At 47.8% G+C, this 19,661-nt stretch overlaps 1 protein-coding gene across 1 annotated transcript in view; it reads left to right on the top strand.

The window, feature by feature from the left end:
• Nucleotides 1-19,661, top strand: part of IQGAP1 (IQ motif containing GTPase activating protein 1) — a 121,585-nt gene that overhangs the window by 50,318 nt on the left and 51,606 nt on the right. Inside the window, exons 13-20 of the mRNA XM_060260413.1 lie at nucleotides 177-337; nucleotides 671-795; nucleotides 1,807-1,970; nucleotides 9,848-9,938; nucleotides 10,416-10,583; nucleotides 10,739-10,881; nucleotides 11,279-11,449; nucleotides 15,476-15,559. Coding sequence (XP_060116396.1) covers nucleotides 177-337; nucleotides 671-795; nucleotides 1,807-1,970; nucleotides 9,848-9,938; nucleotides 10,416-10,583; nucleotides 10,739-10,881; nucleotides 11,279-11,449; nucleotides 15,476-15,559 — 1,107 coding nt within the window. The remainder of the gene's footprint in view (nucleotides 1-176; nucleotides 338-670; nucleotides 796-1,806; nucleotides 1,971-9,847; nucleotides 9,939-10,415; nucleotides 10,584-10,738; nucleotides 10,882-11,278; nucleotides 11,450-15,475; nucleotides 15,560-19,661) is intronic.

Here is a 19,661-nt window from a genome sequence, read left to right as displayed (position 1 = left end):
CACAGAAATATCCTCCATAAATGAATAGATAACTGTGTTTTTGAGGTCTGAGATAGCCGCTGTGTTGCCAGAGACTCTTCCTTCAGCAACATGGTTTGTCTTTTCCTCCCATTCCCCACCTTGTGAGGTTCACCTTCTGTGGCAGGAGTGGTCCTCACAGTCCTCTCGTATTGCAGGGTAACCTCACGCATCCAGAGCTGTCGGTTGCCGTGGAGATGCTGTCTTCTGTGGCCCTGATCAACCGAGCCCTGGACTCTGGGGATGTGAGCCTGGTGTGGAAGCAGCTGAGCAGCCCTGTGACTGGCCTGACCAATGTTGAGGATGAAAATTCGCAGAGGTCGGTTCCTGTTGTCAGGCTGGATCCCATGCAGAAACAGCAGGGGCTGGAGAAGGGGGGAGCACAGGCAGGCTCACCAGCTGTGGGAGGGGAGAGGGTGCCTTGGGCCTGAGCTCACCCCTGTCTGAGGCCTCAGGGGCTGTGTCCCGAAGAAGAGAGATGCTCAAGCCACAGGTCTGGTCTTGCTGCATTTTTGCCACCCCTGGTTAGTGCTGCTGCTCGTGTTCACGGGGTCCTGCCAGGGGTGGCTGTTCTTTGGCCCTTGGTAGGCTCTTTGCCATGTGCTGTTTCCAGAAGCTCTTTGGCAGACTTTCTTGTCTCTTGGATGTGCAGGTATATTGATGACCTACTGAAGCTGAAAGCTCAGGCGCGCGATGAAGGGACCCAGTTCATCACGTGGAATGACATCCAGTCCTGTGTTGATCATGTGAACATCGTGGTGCATGAAGAACATGAGAGTAGGTCGCCATTATAGATGGGGAGCTGGGACTGTTTCCCCGTTTGAAGCCCAGTAGTGTGTGTGCGTGGGTCGTCACCATAGGATGCTTCTAAACTCTTTGATGGTCAAGCGCTGGGAGAAGGACTGGCCCACAGCTACTTGTGGGACTCTCCTGGCCAGCTCTGGTGTCTTGAGGGCAGTTTCCCCTCTGAGCTATCCATGAGTAATCAGGTTCAGACTTGTAGAGCCATTTTTCAGAGCTCCTGAATTTTATTTTGTGGCCCCAGCTGTGGGTTGGCCGGTTTGCAGTTGGCCTCCTCGTAGAGCGGCAGTGGCATCTGCATGGCACAGAAGGCCACCAGAGGGTGGGCCTCCATCTGGCTCTTTTCTTCCCACGATGCCCTGCGGGCTGTCCTGCGCTCCTCCTTACTGGGTGCTCTCCAGAAAGTCAGTATTGCAGAATGGAAAGTCCCAGCTGGATTCAACTTTTGTCTGTCTTTGACTTAATACAGGAACCTTCATGTCCCAGTAACTTTGGAGGCTCCTTCCCCCTAACTTCTTTCAGGAAGGTTCATCTTCCTTCCCTTCTGCAGGGGCAGCCTGTTGTAGCGGCCTAAAGTCTAATAGACACAGCCGCAGCGTAAATTCTCTACAGTGGAGGAAAAATTACCATTCCCGCCCCCTCCCCCCCGGCCCTGGCTTGCTTCCTGGGTGGGATTTCTGTAAATTAATTTTCAGCTGTCGCTGCTGCCCAATGGGCAGATCCCCCAACCATGCCCTGCCCAGCTGTGTGGCAGGAGGAGCTTCCCAGTTCTCTCCTTTTCCTGACAATAAGATGCCTGTGAAGAAACCCTGGAGGCTCTCGGTGACCTCGTGTTGTATTGCTGCCGCCGCTCTGCAAGCCAAAAAGGATTTGCTGTGGGAGCTGCAGTGCCCTTCTTCCGTGGGACCAGCTCTGCTTTTTGGAAAGCTGGATTTTCCCCTCTCTTTGCTAGCTAGATGCCGTTCTTGTTTGTCTTGTTTGTTCCAGGAATTTTAGCCATTGGACTCATCAATGAGGCTTTGGATGAGGGAGATGCTCAAAAAACGCTGCAAGCGCTGCAGATCCCTGCTGCAAAACTGGAGGGGGTGACTCCCAGAGTCGCACAGCATTACCAAGATGTGCTGCTTCGCGCTAAGAGGGAGAAGGCTCAGGTGAGTGGGGTGGTTGCACCAATCTTGACTGACCTTGGCAGGAGTTAAAAGAGGCTGCAGTGCCTGGAAGTGGCAAGCCAGAGGGCCCTCCCAGGAAGCAGCAGGGCATGGCTTCACGGTAACCACCTCTTTGCCCAGGGTGCCTTGACTCCTTCCTCTGCAGCTCCTGGGCTGCTCTTCAGGGGCAGCACTTAGCAAAGGGCGAGGAGGGGAAGATCAGGTGTGCTAAAGGGACTGACTGTATGAGGTCTGCAAGACTGGCAGCTCCTAAGAGTACTGATTGGAGGTCATTGTCCAGGGTTTTGGTTCTGTTTTTTGTATTCTTTATATTCTTTGTCTTTTTATGTGTGGGTGGGTGGATGCGTGTGAGTGTTTGTTGCACCTGGAAGTCATGGCAACCTCTGGTGGCAGGGAGGATATTCAGAGAGGTGGCTGAATGAAGCCTGCCCCTGCCTCCGACTGATATTCCACGGAGATCTCTCATCCAGGCACTTTGCCAGAGTTGCCCCTGCTGAGCTTCTGAGATCTGAGGAGAAGGTGGGGCTTGCATCTGGCCTATCCAGGGCAGGGCTGTCATCGTCCAGTTTTGTACAACCAAAACTGGGAAATCACAGGAATGTTTAGAAATCCATTCGTTTGTCTTAGGGACATAGACCTCACTTGAAAAGCTGTTCAGTGGACATTTTGTCTTTTAAGGTTAGTATTTTTTAAATGAGTCAGCTATGTTGGAGGAACCATACTTTTTACATAGCAGAAGTAATTCTTTGGCTGTTTTTGTTCTCTGCTGTAAAAGATATTAAGGGAACTGCTGGGGTGCTTAAATCAGGACTGTGGCCTGGTAGGTGTGAAGCGGTGGTTAACCCTTTCACTCTTGGGTTCATTTAAATCCAGCCTTCCCTCCCCTTCCCCTGAGCTACAGTTTGCCCCTGCAGGTGGCTCTGGGGAGGGGTCTGACCTTGAGTCAAGGGGGAAGGGAAAAGGGAACTTGGAAAAGTTTGGGGGGAACACAGGTGGGGTCACCACCTATGCAGGGATGGATGAATTCAGGTGTTAATTGTACCGCAAAAAGTTTTGACAGGAGAGACTAATCCTGTCTCTACCTTTCGTCACAGCTCAAAGAAGAGATTTTTGTGTGTGTTGAAAGTTCAAAGCAAAAAACTAGCAAATATTTCAGAGTCACAGGGAACAATTTAATTTGAGAACATAGACACTAACTAAAGGGATTTGGATATAAGAATAGATCTTATTAGGGATCCAAGAAAGGCTTAGCTCAAATCACCAGGCAAAAGACAAAAATAAAAAGCATAACATAACCACTAGCTATTACTGCTCTGGCCTTCTAAGAATGCTTTATTTTGGATAGGAGCAGTCAGGAACAAACATTTGTGGGTTTGTGGAGTCTTTATTGTACTTTATTTAAAAATATATGTCAGCCTGCACATCCCAGTGGGACATTGGTTTGATCTTTCTCTTGGGTTTCACAGCCCAATCACAAGCTGTGGGCAGAACTTTTGACTGTTGGAGCTGCCAAGCTTTTTGGCGCAAGTATCTGAGTTACAGTGGCAAAGAGAGATTTAGGGAAGAGATGCCTGGTCTGGCACCAGAGCCCCAGGAAAGTAGACTGCCAGCTTATTTCCTGTTTTTAAAGCCCACTCCCATGGAGAAAAGGGCGAAACACGCATCATCATGGTGTCTGTGCAGGGGTCTTGGTGCATTCAGGCCAGCTGCTGAGTGGACTGCCAGCATGAGGTGCTCTCCTCATTAGAGAAGTAGGAAACTACTCTATTAGAAGTAGGAAACCAGCCAGGGAGGCAGTGGGGCCCTTGGATGACCATGGGGTAAAAGGATTAATGAAGGAGGATAGGGAAATGGCTGAGAAGCTAAATGAATTTTTTGCCTCCGTCTTCACTGTGGAAGACGAGAACTTTTTGCCTGCCCCAGAACCACTAATTTTGGAAGGGGTGTTGAAAGACCTGAGTCAGATTGAGGTGACAAAAGAGGAGGTCCTACAACTGATAGACAAATTAAAAACTAATAAGTCACCGGGTCCGGATGGCATACATCCGAGAGTTCTGAAAGAACTCAAAGTTGAACTTGTGGATCTTCTAACAAAAATCTGTAATCTTTCATTGAAATCTGCCTCCGTTCCTGAGGACTGGAAGGTAGCAAATGTCACCCCCATCTTTAAAAAGGGTTCCAGAGGAGATCCGGGAAATTACAGGCCAGTCAGTCTGACTTCAATACCGGGAAAGTTGGTAGAAACCATTATCAAGGACAGAATGAGTAGGCACATTGATGAACACGGGTTATTGAGGAAGACTCAGCATGGGTTCTGCAAGGGAAGATCTTGCCTCACTAACCTGTTACATTTCTTTGAGGGGGTGAACAAACATGTGGACAAAGGCGACCCGATAGATGTTGTTTACCTTGACTTCCAGAAAGGTTTTGATAAAGTTCCTCATCAAAGGCTCCTTAGAAAACTTGAGAGTCATGGAGTAAAAGGACAGGTCCTCTTGTGGATCAAAAACTGGCTTAGTAATAGGAAGCAGAGAGTCAGTATAAATGGGCTGTCTTCGCAGTGGAGGACGGTAAGCAGTGGGGTGCCGCAGGGCTCGGTACTGGGTCCCATGCTCTTTAACTTGTTCATAAATGATTTAGAGTTGGGAGTGAGCAGTGAAGTGGCCAAGTTTGCGGATGACACTAAATTGTTCAGGGTGGTGAGAACCAGAGAGGATTGTGAGGAACTCCAAAGGGATCTGTTGAGGCTGGGTGAGTGGGCATCAACGTGGCAGATGCGGTTCAATGTGGCCAAGTGCAAAGTAATGCACATTGGGGCCAAGAATCCCAGCTACAAATACAAGTTGATGGGGTGTGAACTGGCAGAGACTGACCAAGAGAGAGATCTTGGGGTCGTGGTAGATAACTCACTGAAAATGTCAAGACAGTGTGCGTCTGCAATAAAAAAGGCCAACGCCATGCTGGGAATTATTAGGAAGGGAATTGAAAACAAATCAGCCAGTATCATAATGCCCCTGTATAAATCGATGGTGCGGTCTCATTTGGAGTACTGTGTGCAGTTCTGGTCGCCGCACCTCGAAAAGGATATTATAGCATTGGAGAAAGTCCAGAGAAGGACAACTAGAATGATTAAAGGGCTGGAGCACTTTCCCTATGAAGAAAGGTTGAAACGCTTGGGACTCTTTAGCTTGGAGAAACGTCGACTGCGGGGTGACATGATAGAGGTTTACAAGATAATGCATGGGATGGAGAAAGTAGAGAAAGAAGTACTTTTCTCCCTTTCTCACAATACAAGAACTCGTGGGCATTCGATGAAATTGCTGAGCAGAAAGGTTAAAACGGATAAAAGGAAGTACTTCTTCACCCAAAGGGTGATTAACATGTGGAATTCACTGCCACAGGAGGTGGTGGCGGCCACAAGTATAGCCACCTTCAAGAGGGGTTTAGATAAAAATATGGAGCACAGGTCCATTAGTGGCTATTAGCCACAGTGTATGTGTGTATATAAAATTTTTTGCCACTGTGTGACACAGAGTGTTGGACTTGATGGGCCGTTGGCCTGATCCAACATGGCTTCTCTTATGTTCTTATGTTCCTGTCTCCCTTGGGTTCCCTCCCCGCTGCTGGGTGTACTTGTCAGGTTCTGTGTAGCTCTCATCAACTCAGCCTCTTTGATTTGAGTCAAACAAGGATTTTATTGAAGAGATGCATGTTCACAGCAAGATGTTCCTTGTTAGAACTGATCTCATAAGGGAGGTTCAGAAACTTATACTCTACATATGACACTTAATGACATCAGCAACCAAGGTGTGCAGAATTGGTGGTAAGCATTTGAATTATTATGTGCTCAATCCCACTCCCCCACCCCCATAGTCACTAAATGTTTTCTTTGCATACGGTCCTGTCCAGCCATACAGACCTGCCTCTCAAGGTCCAATAGAGAAGGGAGGCCATGGCACATGAGCAGGGGAATGAGGAAAGCTAATCAGCAATTACATGTGAGAGACTCCTGTGGAATCCATACATTAGATGGAATGCAGATTTCACAATCACAGTATGAATAGTCAGCACTGGCGATTGGCTGGCCTGCAATCAGTGGCCTAAAAGAAGCCTCTTCTTGAGAATTTGGGGCGAAGGCTCATCCTAAGTTTTCCCTTTGCCACCAAGGAGGCAGGTTGTACGTCATTCTCTTAAAATGCACAACAGTTTGTACAAGAGTGACTTGTTGTGTCCTCTGACTTTGAGCCTCTAGAGAATTTTTTAAAATCATAATTTTCTGCTGTCAGTAGTGGCCTAAAAAGTGCTTTTCAAGGAATGTGTTTTCTTTTTTGGGGTGTGTGTGGCCTGTGTAGACCCCCCACCCACGTGTGACTGCACAGCCCACCACTTGATGACCACCAGTTATAGGAAAACGCAGCCATGTTTTTTCCCTATCCTGTTGCCCTTGCTGGGCACTGCAGCTTTACTTGCGATCCTGGACTGTGGATCTCCTGTGTCTGTTGTCATTTGGTTTGTGCCGGAAGGGACTTACAAGCCACCCTCTTCCTTCAGGTTCCAGGGAAAACTTTGTGGGTGTCCTGATAAGATCAGTGCCACTGCTGCCCTTTCCTTCACTCTCTGGGGGGTTAGAAAACCAACCAACCAGGGTAGTAACTGCTGCCACTCAACAGAGCAGAGAGTTGGCACGTCCAGCACTCTATGCCGAAGTGTCTCTCTGGAGACTCCACCTAGTCGCCTCATCTCTTGCAAGCTCATGCAGGGAGGATCAATCATAATTTCATGCTAGCATGCTCAAGGGACAGACAGGGAGCTTAGTCGCTGCAAAACCGAGTAGTCCAGAGATCAACTTTTGAGCATTCAAAATATAAAAAGTTTATTTTTTAAAAAAAAGAGAGTATGCATGGTCTTTCAAAGCATCAGGCTGAGCAAGGATACAAAGAAAAAGTGAGAGCCTGCAGTCTTCTCTCCCTACTTGTGATACTTACCCTAAACAGTGCTTCTTTAAGAAATGCTAGTATTGTATGAAGCTTCATACCTTAGTTTTCAGAGTTAGTACTTCACTCCAGAGAGTCAGTTTAGTGAAGTAGTGCTTAAGTGCATGGACTCTTATCTTGGAGAACCAGGTTTGATTCCCCACTCCTCCACTTGCAGCTGCTGGAATGGCCTTGGGTCAGCCATAGCCCCTACAGAGCTGTCCTTGAAAGGGCAGCTTCTGTCAGAGCTCTCTCAGCCCCACCTACCTCAAAGGGTGTTTGTTATGAGGGGGGGGGGAGGTAAAGGAGAGTGTGATGGCTCTGAGAGTCAGAGTGAAGGGCAGAGTATAAATCCAATATCTTCTTCCCTTGCCAGGTGGTCATAAAGGTAAAGGTTTAGTCCTTTGTGGCTGGTACCCATCCAAGGAGAAGAACAAAATGGTAGAGCATTCTCATGTCCTGGAAATTTCTAACCCCTCCCCATGGAGAGCCCACCACCCCCTTCCACAGCTGTCCTGATCTTGGAGCAGGAAAAGAAAACTGTCTAGCCATTTGGATGCTGTCATGGCTCTGTCCTTTGAGGTGTGCGATGGCAAGCCCTTGGTGTGGCCCCCTCCTGCCCCGGGTGGGGGGAGGGCTTGCACTGCCTGGGCAGCCTCACAACTGTAGGGTTTCCCCGTTATTAAAGCCACGGTTGCTCTCTGACTGGAGGCTGGGCTCATGGTGGGTAGGCACTCATTAGGGGTGCTGAATGTTAACCTTCCTGAGTCCTGTTGCTCATAAAGCCCCCCTTCCTTGGCTTGAGGGGGTGAGGGGAGGGAACCTCAGCTGTCCGTTGGTTGCTCAGGCTGGCTGAGAGCTGTGCTTGGGGAGTGGGTCAAGATCCTGCTTTCACTGGGGGTGGGGGCTCATGATCTGTACAAAAGTGGGCTTCTACCATGCTCGTCACTGGTGTGATGAGCAGCTCCTTTGGGGTGGAGATGAAGTGATGAGACCTTGGAGGCCATGCTGGGCAGAGAGCAGCCACCGAGGCTGAAGCCGCACTTGAGTGGGAAGGGCCTCCAAGCAGACCCGCAGGTGTGCCAGGATAGGCAGGCAGAGGTGCTGAAATCTTGTTGGGACCTTGAGGTCCACTGGAGTTCTGGAGGCACTGATCTGCTCCCATATGCCTTGCAAAGCAAGTGATGCAGCTCAGTTTGTGCAATTTAAATTTGCAACAGTTTTTGCAAGTCCATCTGCAGCCACAGCAGCAACAGCAGCGGTGCATGGAAAGCTTGCCACCTTTGGACCAGTGGTGAAGCTGCTTCATCTTTCCCAATCTGCAGAAGGCTGCTCCTCTTGATGAGGCCTGCAGGCCTTTTCCCAGTGACCCGGGCAGAGGATTCCAAGCCAACCCTTGCTGTGTTTCACTGTGGCAGGATGGCAGGAGGGGCTTCCTGGAGTGAGGTGGAGCGGTTGGAAGCTGCTGCAAATGGGACCACAGAAGCTACTTTGCACTGAGGCAGTAGCTGTGGATGCCCCTGCTGGTCTGCAAGCGGAACTGTTCTAGGCATTCTTTGCCCCCCTCCTCTCTCCCCAGCATCTCAGGTGGGACCAAAGGTGGCTGTGGCCTCTACCATGGGTGGGGGGCTTTCCGAGAAGACGTGCAGATTACTTTGCTTATTCCAGAGCTAACCGGACCATCTGCCCAAGCAAAACTACCTAACTTTAAATATATATTGGAATCTGAACTGGCAGAGGTTGAGAGGGAAAGACCTTTATTGGTTGTCTCAGGATAGTTGGATGGAAATGCAGACTTAGTGTGCACTGTTGAAAAGACAAACTCCAGTGGTATTGGTGATCTGGAAAGGAACTGAAAATGAAACTAATGGTGTTTCTCCTCTATGCAGTTCTGTAGCGTCCCATTGGGGGCACTGTGTACAATTCTGCTTATCATATCCCCGAAGAACTGGGTTTTTCCAGCAGCAGAGGCCAACCACAAAGAATTGGGGGTTCAACAGGAACAGCTAAAGAGTCCAGAGCTTTTTTCATTTAGAGAAAAGGCAGCTCAGGGGGTCATCCATAAAACTGTGCACGGGGTGGAGAGAGTGGATAGAGGGAGCTTTTTCTTCCTCTCCTATACTACTAAAATTTGGAGGCACCCAGTAAAATTGAAGAGCAATACATTCAAGACAGACAAAATAAAGTATTTCACTCGGTAAATAATGAAATTGTTCAGCTCCCTGCCAGAGCCCACACACGCATAAATGTCTTTAAAAGGGCTTTAAAACATGATTCAAAACAATTTAGCCATGTGACCAAATGGAGCCTCCACACCTGGAGGCAGTAAACCTCTGAATGCCTCTGCTGAGACAAGGTGTCATTGGAGGCCTCAGTCACTGCCCTGTTTGTTGGTCCTCTAGAACAGGGGTCCCCAAGGCTATTCCAGCGGCTGCAAGTGGAGCAGTGGAAAATCAAACCCGGTTCTCCCAGATAAGAGTCTGCAAACAACCACCACACCAACTAATAGAAATAAAGTGCACAATTGTATCATCCTGAAACCATTGTCCCACCCTCCAGTCCCTGGAAAAATTGTCTTCCACAAAACCGGTCCCTGGTGCCAAAAAGGTTGGGGACCGCTGCTCTCGAGCACCAAAGGGATCTGCTCTCGAGCACCAGCTGGGCACCTTTTGTTCTCTTCTCTGCAGCTCTGTAGGTGAGCTGCATTTGGGAAGGACATTAATGCTGCAGTACCCTCTGGCCATAAAGGTATTTCCAACACTTCTCTGTATTGGAAGCCATTGCTATGTAGAAATGAGAAAAGTCTCTTGCTGTTTCTCTATGTGAGTTATTACCCCTCTATCACTTTCAGTGTTGACAGCTAATATTTCTTTGTTTTGCCTTCAGGAAACTCTGGATGAAACTGCTGTCCTCTGGTTGGATGAAATTCAGGGTGGGATTCATCAGTCAAACCGGGATTCAGAAGAAGCACAACAGTGTAAGCCTGCTTTTGCAGATTTCAGCTGCTTGTGGCTCAGGTAGCTCTGTCCATTTCTGCTTCTGGCTGAAGGTACCGTGATGCTGTGCCGGATGTGAAGATGGAGCCACTAGCAAGAGGCAGATCTCTCTTGCCTGGGGAAGTCCAGAGTATCAGACATGTCATTTGTGTTGTTCATGGTGATGAAACTGCCGCCATTCTTCTTTCCTGGAACTTTGTGTTTATCAAAAGTCAGTACTCATGAGAGCATTCTGATTGAGATGACCCAAGAGGCTATTCTTTCAAAGAGAACTGATTCAAATATTGTGGGAAAGGTAGAGGACATAATTGGGTTGTAAATTTTTCCACTGATGGTTTTGTGGTTTAAGTGGTTGCTCACAGAGCTGTGTCCAGAAAATTCCCGAGATTTATTTTTCTCCTGTTCCAGTCAGCTTATCCATGCTGGGATAACAAAGCTTCTCTTGTCTTTCATCCAAGTTTCCTTAGGAATCTTGGCCATTAATGAGGCTGTGGACGAGGGCGATATTGGGAAGACCCTTGGTTTCCTGCGTTCGGCTGATGTTGGACTGTATGGAGTGACTCCAGAATGTGCAGAAGCATACCAGCGGGAACTGGCAGAACTCAAACGGGCAAAATTGGTGGCAGGTGAGGAGGGACTGAGCCCGAGAAGGCAATCAGAGCTGGTTTGGCTAGCCAGGTCAGAGGCTCGGGGGTGGGGGTGGGGAGTCTTGCTGCTTCTGGTCCAGGCTTGGGCCGCTTGGGCCAGCTCCGGGGTCAGGATCCCATCCTGCTTCTTCCAGGGAACAACGGCAGCGAGTGGGCGAAGCACTGGGTGAAGGGAGGCTACCATTATTATCATAACTTGCGAACCAAAGAAGGGCGTTGGGAAGAACCCGAGGGATTTATGCAGAATAACACTCAGCTCTCCCGGGAGGACATCCAGGTAGGTGCCCCATTTTGCCTCCGCACTGCTAGAGCCCGTTGCATCTTCAGCAGCGCTGTAAGAAGGAGAAGTTGGTTGTGGTTACTGACTGTTTGAATTCAGCCTGTTGGTTATTCCCTGGTTATTCCCAGTCTGCATTACTACTGTTTTGACCTGAAAGAAACCAGAGTTTTGTTTTGCAGTCACTGGCATATCTTAAGAGCTTAGTATGTAGCTTTGAGTGCTGCTGACTGTTGTATGGAGTGAAATAAAACTGGAAAACTTCTGAGTGGTGGCTGCTGTCAGCCTGAGGGCTCAAGAGCAGATCTGTCATGTCTTGTGAAAGAGGATTTGCATTTCAGCTTGACATGGGACTTGTGTTTTTTCTCTTGGTGTTCTTCTGACAACCGCCATCCAGAGCTCTATCTCAGCAGTCACAGCTGCCTACAACCGGGAGCAGCTCTGGTTGGCCAATGAAAACCTGATCACCAAGCTGCAGGCCTGCTGCCGTGGCTACCTCATTCGCCAGGAGTTTAATGCCAGGATGCATTTCTTGAAGAAGCAGGTTCCTGCCATCACGTGTATCCAGGTATGGGTTTGTATCCCACAGTTCTTCTGCAGAGCTGGGGTGGTGTGTGTGGTTCTCAGTGAGCCAAGAAGCCAGTCAGAGGAGAAGAGTTTGCAGAAGGAAGGGCAGGGGGAGGTGCACAGCACGGGTTGGAAGGGGCCATAGAGGCCATCAATTCAGGATCAGCCTAGACCATCCCTGACAAGAGTTTGTTCAGCTGCTGCCGAAAGACTGCCAGTGAGGGGGAGCTCAGCGCCTCCCTCAGTAGGCGATTCCACTGTTGAAGAAATACTTTCCCTCATATGTGGCCAGAACCTTCCTGCCAATTATTGCGAGTTCTCTCCTCTGCTGCCAACAGGAACAGCTCTCTGCCCTCCTCTAAGGGACAGCCCTTCAAATGCTTACAGAGAGCAATCTCATTCCCCCCTCATCCTCCTCTTCTCCAGACTGAACATTCCCAAGTCCTCAGCTTTTCCTTTTCCTTTTCCCTGATCATTCTCATAGCTCTCCTCTGCACCTGCTCCATTCTGTCCACCTCCTTCTTGAAGGGAGGCCTTCGGAACTGCACACAAGACTCCGGGCGTGGCCTGACCAATGCAGCATACAGCAGGACTAGGACATCTTGCAATTTGGATGTTATGCCTTTGTGGATACACCCCAAGGTCACATTAGCCTTTTTTGTCATTACATCACACTGGCTGCTCATATTTTTAGCCAGTTATCTGTTTTAAATTTAACTGTTTTAATTCACTATTTATTGTACTTTATTTGATATAATTGACCCTGTGCCTGCTCACAGGGAGGGCAGAATATAAACCAAGGGTGTCAAACATGCGGCCCAGGGGCAGAATCAGGCCCCCCCAGAGGGCTCTTATCAAGCCTGAGCAACTGGCTCTCATCTACTTTTTTCGCCCTCTCTCTTGCTTCTTTTTGCAAGGCTTGTTCAATCAAGCAGGAGCTACAGAGCAAAACCTCTATTTTCTCCACAGGCTGAGGCTCCTCCCTTGCGGAGGAAGGGAGGGAGGCAGAGCTTGTTTTTCCAGGCTCTCTCAATCACGGCAGAGCTACCGAGCCACGCCTTGGCTCCTCCCCCACCAGTCCCCTGAGAAAGGAAGGGAAGAGCCAGAGCTTCCTTTGCCCAGTTTTCTGGATCCATGGGGGAAATACAAAGAAAGCACCTTTAAAACCGAGTGTTAACATTTTAAGCATGTTTTAAGTTTTTTAAAAAATATATATTTGTGTTTGTCTGTGTCCTTTATAAAGTTTATATCTCTGCTAACTAATCTTAAATAGGCACACACATGGCCCGGCCCAACAAGGTCTCATTCATGTCAGATCCTGCCCTCATAAGAAATGAGTTTGACACCCTTGATATAAATCAACAAAAATGGAATAAAAAATATAAATATTTAACTTACGGTCCGTCCATTCCCCAAGATCTTGTTCTCATGCACTGCTGCTGTCCCCTGTCCAGAATTTGTGTTGCTCATGTTTGTGACCCAGATGTTGAACTTGTTAAATTGTGTCTTGTTCACATCCATCCTCTTTTCCGGCATGTTCAGATCTCATTGAATTTGTCTCTTATCTTCTGGTGTGTTTGCTACTTCTCTCCATTTGGTATCTGCAAATTTAATGACAATATTTATAACAGTATTGAAAAGTCCTGGGCTCATAATCAAGCTCTGTGGCACCCCACTAGACTCCTCCCTTGTGTGATTCTCCTCCTAACTGTCCTAGAGTCCAGTCCACAGTCCTTTTGCTTACCCATCAGAATGTCATGGGGAATTCTGTCAAAAGCTTTACTGAAATACAGGTAAACAACATCAACAGCATTCCTTGATCCAGTAAGCTCGTCACTTGATCGAAGAAGGAAGTGAAGTTGGTCTTCCCGGACCTGTTGAGGACAAATCTGTGCTGACTTCCCTTCTGAAGTTGTCTTTTAGGTGCTCACAGATTGATCCCTTTAAAATCTGTTCTGTTGTCTTTTCTGAGACAAAGATCAGACTGACTGGCCTGTAGTTTCCTGGGTCATCCCTCCTCCCTTTTTTAAAAATTGGAATAACATCTGCCCACCTCCAGTCTTGTGGTACATCTCCTGTCATCCAAGAGTTCTGGAAACGATGGACAAAGGCTCTGCAAGCTCTCTAGAAAGTTCTTTGAGCACTCTTGGGTGTGTGCTATCTGGCCTGGAGGATCTGGACTCATTCAGTGCAGTTATGTGCTTCTCAACTACATCTCTGTCCATGTCAACCAGCAGCCTGGATGCTGTGCCTTGCCTACTGCCATCTCCAAATAAGCCTGATCTCCAGGGAAGAAATTGAAGCAAAATTGGCATTAAGCATTTCTGTTTTCTCCATTTTTACCTCAAAGTGGGCTGATTGCCTCTTTTATCTGAAAAAGATTTTCTTGTTGTATGGAGCCTCCCTGGCCAGCTTTAGCTCACTTTGAGTTTTGGCCTCTCTGATGGCTGACCTACAATGCATAGCAACCCGCAGATACTCTTCTTTAGAGATATGTCCTTGCCCTACTGAAATCTGACACACTTGTAGCCGTAAACTTCCTTGGTCCCCCACAGCAAAAGGAGTTCTAGCAGGACATGGTCCCTTCCCCCTGAGTTCCCCACCACCTCCCCTCCATCTGCCCTCTTTTGCCTGTTGGAGTCAAGTATGGCTGAGCTCCTCATAGGTTCCTCTGCCTTTGGATGAAGGGAGTTGTTGGCCAGACAGGTCAGGAACATGAGTTACTGTAGATGGTTTACAGTTTGTCTCCCAGCACACCTCAGCAAAGTTGAAGTCACCCATAACTGCCAAGTCATGTTGTTTGGATGCCCTGTCCAGCTGTTCAAGGAGGGCAGCACCCACCTCCTCATCCTGGTCAGGAGGCCTGTGGCAGACTCCAGCCACAGTACTGTTTGTCCTTCCTTCCCTTATCCTCACCCTGGATACTTCCCATTGGGCTGCCTGTGCCCCTTCTCCTGTATGTCCTGGCAAACACACCCTCTCCTCACGTGCAGTGCCGCTCTGCCTCTGCTCTGTTTTTCTTGAACAACTGTCCACTACTACCTTCCAGTCATGGGAATCACCCTACCAAGTCTCTGTAATGCCCACTAAATCATATCCTCCTGTCTACATCTGAAGCTCCAACTCTTCCTTCTTATTGCCCAAGTGCTGGGCATTGGCACATAGACACCTTTGGCTCCATTAGGCCTGGCCCTCCCAGTAGCGGAATATCACTGGGCAGGAACATCTGATTGACCTTGGACTGGCTACTCTGATTTTGTTGTGGGTCTGAGGCCTTCTGAAATTGCCTGGATTCCTGCAGCAGTTTGAGCTTGCCCTGATTGCATTTGCCGATGTTTCTGGCTTTGTATGGGTTCCTGCATCTCTCTTTCCCCTGCCAGGCATTTCTCAGCCTGCAGATGGTTTTGTGAAACCAGAGAGCTCACGGGTATGAGTAAGGTATATAGGAGAACACTCCGTGAGAGCTTTAACTAATATATATTGAAAACAATATTTTAAATCACAATATTTCCACGTTAATTTGAAATTATTTCACAGTCCATTTTACAATATTCAATGTTTTTCTTCGTTTGTAGGACTTCCTGAAGTCCAGTTCACCAATGCAAGTGTGATTGCAGTTCCCAAACTGGTGTGGCTGCTTTAACTGGGCTGCTGCTTCTGTCTACTTTCAGAGAATCCTCCTTCAGGCAGCTCACCAAGGGATACAGTTTCCATTTGGCTCTCCTTTGCTTATCTCCAGGGATGAAGCACGGCTCCACATTTCTCTTTGTCCTTCGCTTCCTTTGAAAGGGACTGTAAAATAATTTCAATTAATGTGGAAATATTGTGATTTAAAATATTGTTTTCAATATATATTAGTTAAAGCTCTCACGGAGTGTTCTCCTGTGTACCTTGCAGATGGTTTTGGGCACAAACAAAAACACAATTTGGGAATGGAGGCCTAGAATGTAACCTGGGTGGTGGCCTGGCAATATAAACTGGGTTGTGCAGGAAGTTGCAAAACGACTTGCTCTCTTTTTGACTTCAGGCTCACTGGCGTGGCCACAAGCAGCAGAAGATGTACCAGGATCGCTTACAGTACCTCCAAGCACACAAGGATGAAGTGGTGAAGGTAACTGTCCATGCAGTGAGTGGGAACTGGATGCCTTCCCATGCTCCCCCAGTGGGCAGGCAGGCATCAAGCATTCTGTGCCAGCTTTGGTGGGAGCTACATCATTTCCTCCTACTGCTGAAAATCACCATCATGGATCATGTTCTGCTCTCTTGGATTCTGCTGCAGTATTTGTCTGGACTCTTCCTTGCAGGTAGTGCTGCAGGGGGTGCTTTTGGACATCAGCCATCTTCTCAGATGGAGGAGCCCCTCTGGTAGTGGTGACCTTCCTGGCACCTAGTTGGGGCACAATGTCTTGGCACTTCAAGCTGTTGGTGGCAGTTTTTCTGTGATTTTTCTGACCGGATGCCGAACTGCTCATCTTACACAGTTGGCAGTGGGTACAGTGCCCAGGCAGCTTGTGGAGCCTTTGATTCCTAGAGTGGTCATGAGCAATACTCCCTCTGAGCTGTGGAGTCTTGTGAGCAAAAATCCCACTTTGTGAGCTACTGGTATTAAAGTTGTGAGCTGTTGCAATAAATTAGTTTGCTCTGGGGCCATCTTTCCTGAGCTAGGACAAAAATGTGTGAGCTGGAGGCTAACAAAGTGTGAGTTCGCTAAAGGGAACACTGGTCACGAGAGCCAAGTCCCACAGTTGGTGGTTCACAGCCAGCTTTGCTGCAGTCAGAACCAGCAGGATTTCCCACTTGATAGTTTGTTGCTGTCTCCTCCTCTGCGGATCTTGCAGCCCGTTGGATTCCGCAGCTAGGCAGTCATGGGATCTTCAGGACTCCACAAGGAATTTTGTGTCCACAATTCCTGTAGCGGCACTCCCCCCCTGGCCTTTTGGGAACTCCAAAAGGACATTTGGCAAACCCACAATTCCCCTTCTCCAGTTGATGTTTGGCAGCCGGGAGTTCATAACCGCACAGGAGAAAGTACAGGAGCACTGAAGGGGGCAAGAACTCCCAGCAGCCCAGGTGGAGGGGGACCTTTTGCCCATCAGTCTCCATATGAAACCTGATGTGCTCCCTGCTGTACAGTGGCCAGAATGAGAACAGCTGCCAGTTCCATTGCAGTTGCAGGAAGATGAAATGGTGCGGCATCCATCAGGATTCATCCTGCTGGAGGCCACACTCTGCTCCTCTCTGAGGCCTCTTAAAGATTCATCCTGGCTCTGAGCAACCAAGCGCAATGACTCGCTTGAGCCGCAGTTTGGGAGGATGGTTCAAGGGGCATGTCAAGAGACTGGGAAGTGGGGTGGAAAGTGCTCCCCCACGCTCGCTGTATGGGTCTGAATGGACTTTGAGACACAATGTGCTCATCTGTTCCCTATCGTGGGGCGGGGGGGAGGTGAGGTGAGGATGCACAAATACCTTTAGAGATCTAGCAGGGAGCAGTGGTGTCCTCCTTGGTTGGTGTGGGGAGGGAGCACTATGCTTTCCTGCATTTCTTCGTGAGCTCTCAAAATTGCATTCCAAAAAGGGTGTGTCCGCTTTGTGCTCTTATGAATGCTTACTTCCTTTGTCAGTTTGCTTGAAATGGCACCTCAGCACAGCCATGGGGAAATTTAAGGCTTAGAAACATGGCGTTGAAGGGGATCTCCAGAGTCATCTTGTCCAACCCCCTGCACAATTCAGGAAACTCACAAATAGCACCCCATCCCACCTCTATTGACCATGCCCAGAAGATGGCAAAAACCCCCAAACCCTAGGATCCCTGGGCAAATTGGCTTGGAGAAAAATTGCCTCCTGATGCCAAAGCGGCAATCAACATTTCTCTGGGCATGTAAGGAAGGGCCACAAGAACCAAGCACTGATGCAGCCCTTCCTGCCCTCCCTCTCATGATCTGCCTAAGGTCACGGAATCGTAGAAAAAAAGGGGGCACCCTAAGTTAAAGCAAAGCTATAATGGAAGAAATGTCAGGGTGAAACTATAAACACTATTTTATCAAACATTTATCACAACAAAATAAGGGCCTCTACTTCTAAGTAGCCTCTAATTCTGAACATTTATCACAACAAAAACCTTGTGGCCTCTACTTCTAAGTAGCCTCTAATTCTGAACAGTCTATAATGAGAAATATAAGGGTGCACACAGGCACTTAATCATTCCAAAACCTTTATTTTTAAACAGACTGCAATAAAATACATAAGACTGCATGCAGGCACCTCTTTTCCCAAACAGTCTGCACTTAAATGAATCCAAACAGTCTGCAGTAAAATAAATCAGAGTGCACACAGGCACTTTAAAGTGCATGCAGGTACTGCATGTGACTCATAAAGCAAAACATTAGAAATTAGTGTGTAATAAATTCTTTCATCAAGAGTGCACACAGGCAGTTTATCGAAAACAAATATTCCACTTCACAATCATGCGCACTCAGTCCACTGTTGTTTCAATGAGGTGTTGGGATAAAGAATAAGTTCATCCACATAAAGCCAGTCCACGTTAGCCAGTGTCAGACGTTTCATTGCCTTTATCAAGACTGAAGGCTTTTAAGTGGAGCCCCAAAATCCTGTCACTTCCTCACAAGGCTCTAGCTCATTCTTTGTGAAGACTGAATAGAATACTGTTTATAGTTTCACCCTGATGTTTCTTCCATTATACTTTCACAGTATCAGCATCGCTGTCACATGACCATCTAGCCCCTGTTGAAAAACCTCCAAAGAAGGAAAGCCCACCACCTCCTGAGCAATGCTCTATCTCAAGGGTGGCCAACGGTAGCTCTCCAGATGTTTTTTTGCCTACAACTCCCATCAGCCCCAGCCATTGGCCATGCTGGCTGGGACTGATGGGAGTTGTAGGCAAAAAAACATCTGGAGAGCTACTGTTGGCTACCCCTGCTCTATCTAAACTGTGGAGTCTTGTGAGCCAACATTCCACTTCGTGAGCTATTGGCATTAAAGTTGTGAGCTTCTGTATAAAGTAATGGGCTCTGGGGCCATCTTTCCTGAGCTATGACAAAAATGTGTGAGCCAGAGGATAAAAAACCTCAGGTTAGAGGGGACACTGCTCTTGAGGAAGCTTGTTCCACTCAGGAACCGCTCTGTCAGAAAGTTCCTCCTCATGTTTAGCTAAGAACTCTTTTGATTTAATTTCAACCCACTGGTTCTGGTTTGACCTCCTGAGGCAATAGAAAACAACTGCACACCGCCCTTCAGGTACTTGAAGATGGTGATCCTATCACTTCTCAGCCGCCTCCTCTCCAGGCTAAACATGCCCAGCTCCTTCAACCTTTCTATATAGGACTTGGTCTCCAGACCCCTCACCATTTTTTTGCCCTCCTCTGGACACGACTAGCTTGTCTATATCCTTCTTAAATTGTGCCCCAAACTGAACACAATACTCTAGGTGAGATCTAACCAGAGCAGAGCAAAGCGATACCATCACTTTGTGTGATCTGGACACTACACTTCTGTTGATACAGTCCAAAATCGCATTTGTCTTTTTAGCTACTGCATCACACTGCTGACTCATGTTCAATACACAGTCCATGAAGACCCCTAGATCTTTTTCGCACATACTGCTGCCAAGATGAGTCTCCATCCAATAATTATGCATTTGGTTTTTCTTACCTAAATGCAGAACTTAACATTTTATCCCTCTTAAAATTCATTTTGTTTTAGCCAAGTTCAGTTTGTCAAGATCATCCTGTTATCCTGACTCTGTCTTCTACTGCATTTGTGACCCCTCCCAATTGAGTATCATCTGCAAATTTAATTAAGCATTTCCTCTATTCCTTCATCCAAATTCATTTATAAAGATGTTGAACAAAACATGTCCCAGGACAGATCCTTGAGGCACTCCACTTGTCACTCCTCTCTAAGAGGATGAGGAACCATTCACAAGCACTCTTTGGGTGCGATCAGTTACAGAGCCACCTCGCAGCTAACAGGATCCGAACCACATTTTACCAATTTGTCAACAAGGATATTTGGTGGAACCTTATCAAAAGTCTTACTGACTGACTTATTCATGGGTGGCAGTTTTCCCCCTTCACCTGCGCTGCTGGAACTAGCAGTCTGTTTTCTGGAAGAATTTGGAGTAGGGTTGTTCTCTTCTAGGAAAGAATGGGCTTTTTTCTGCATGCATTCTGGATGGTTTTATAGGTGGCTCTGGC

This window comes from Heteronotia binoei, chromosome 19, assembly GCF_032191835.1.
Source record: "Heteronotia binoei isolate CCM8104 ecotype False Entrance Well chromosome 19, APGP_CSIRO_Hbin_v1, whole genome shotgun sequence".
In the NCBI taxonomy this organism is placed as follows: Eukaryota; Metazoa; Chordata; class Lepidosauria; order Squamata; family Gekkonidae; genus Heteronotia; species Heteronotia binoei.
Note: the sequence above shows the minus strand (reverse complement) of the source record. Positions and strands in the feature narration are given on the sequence as shown.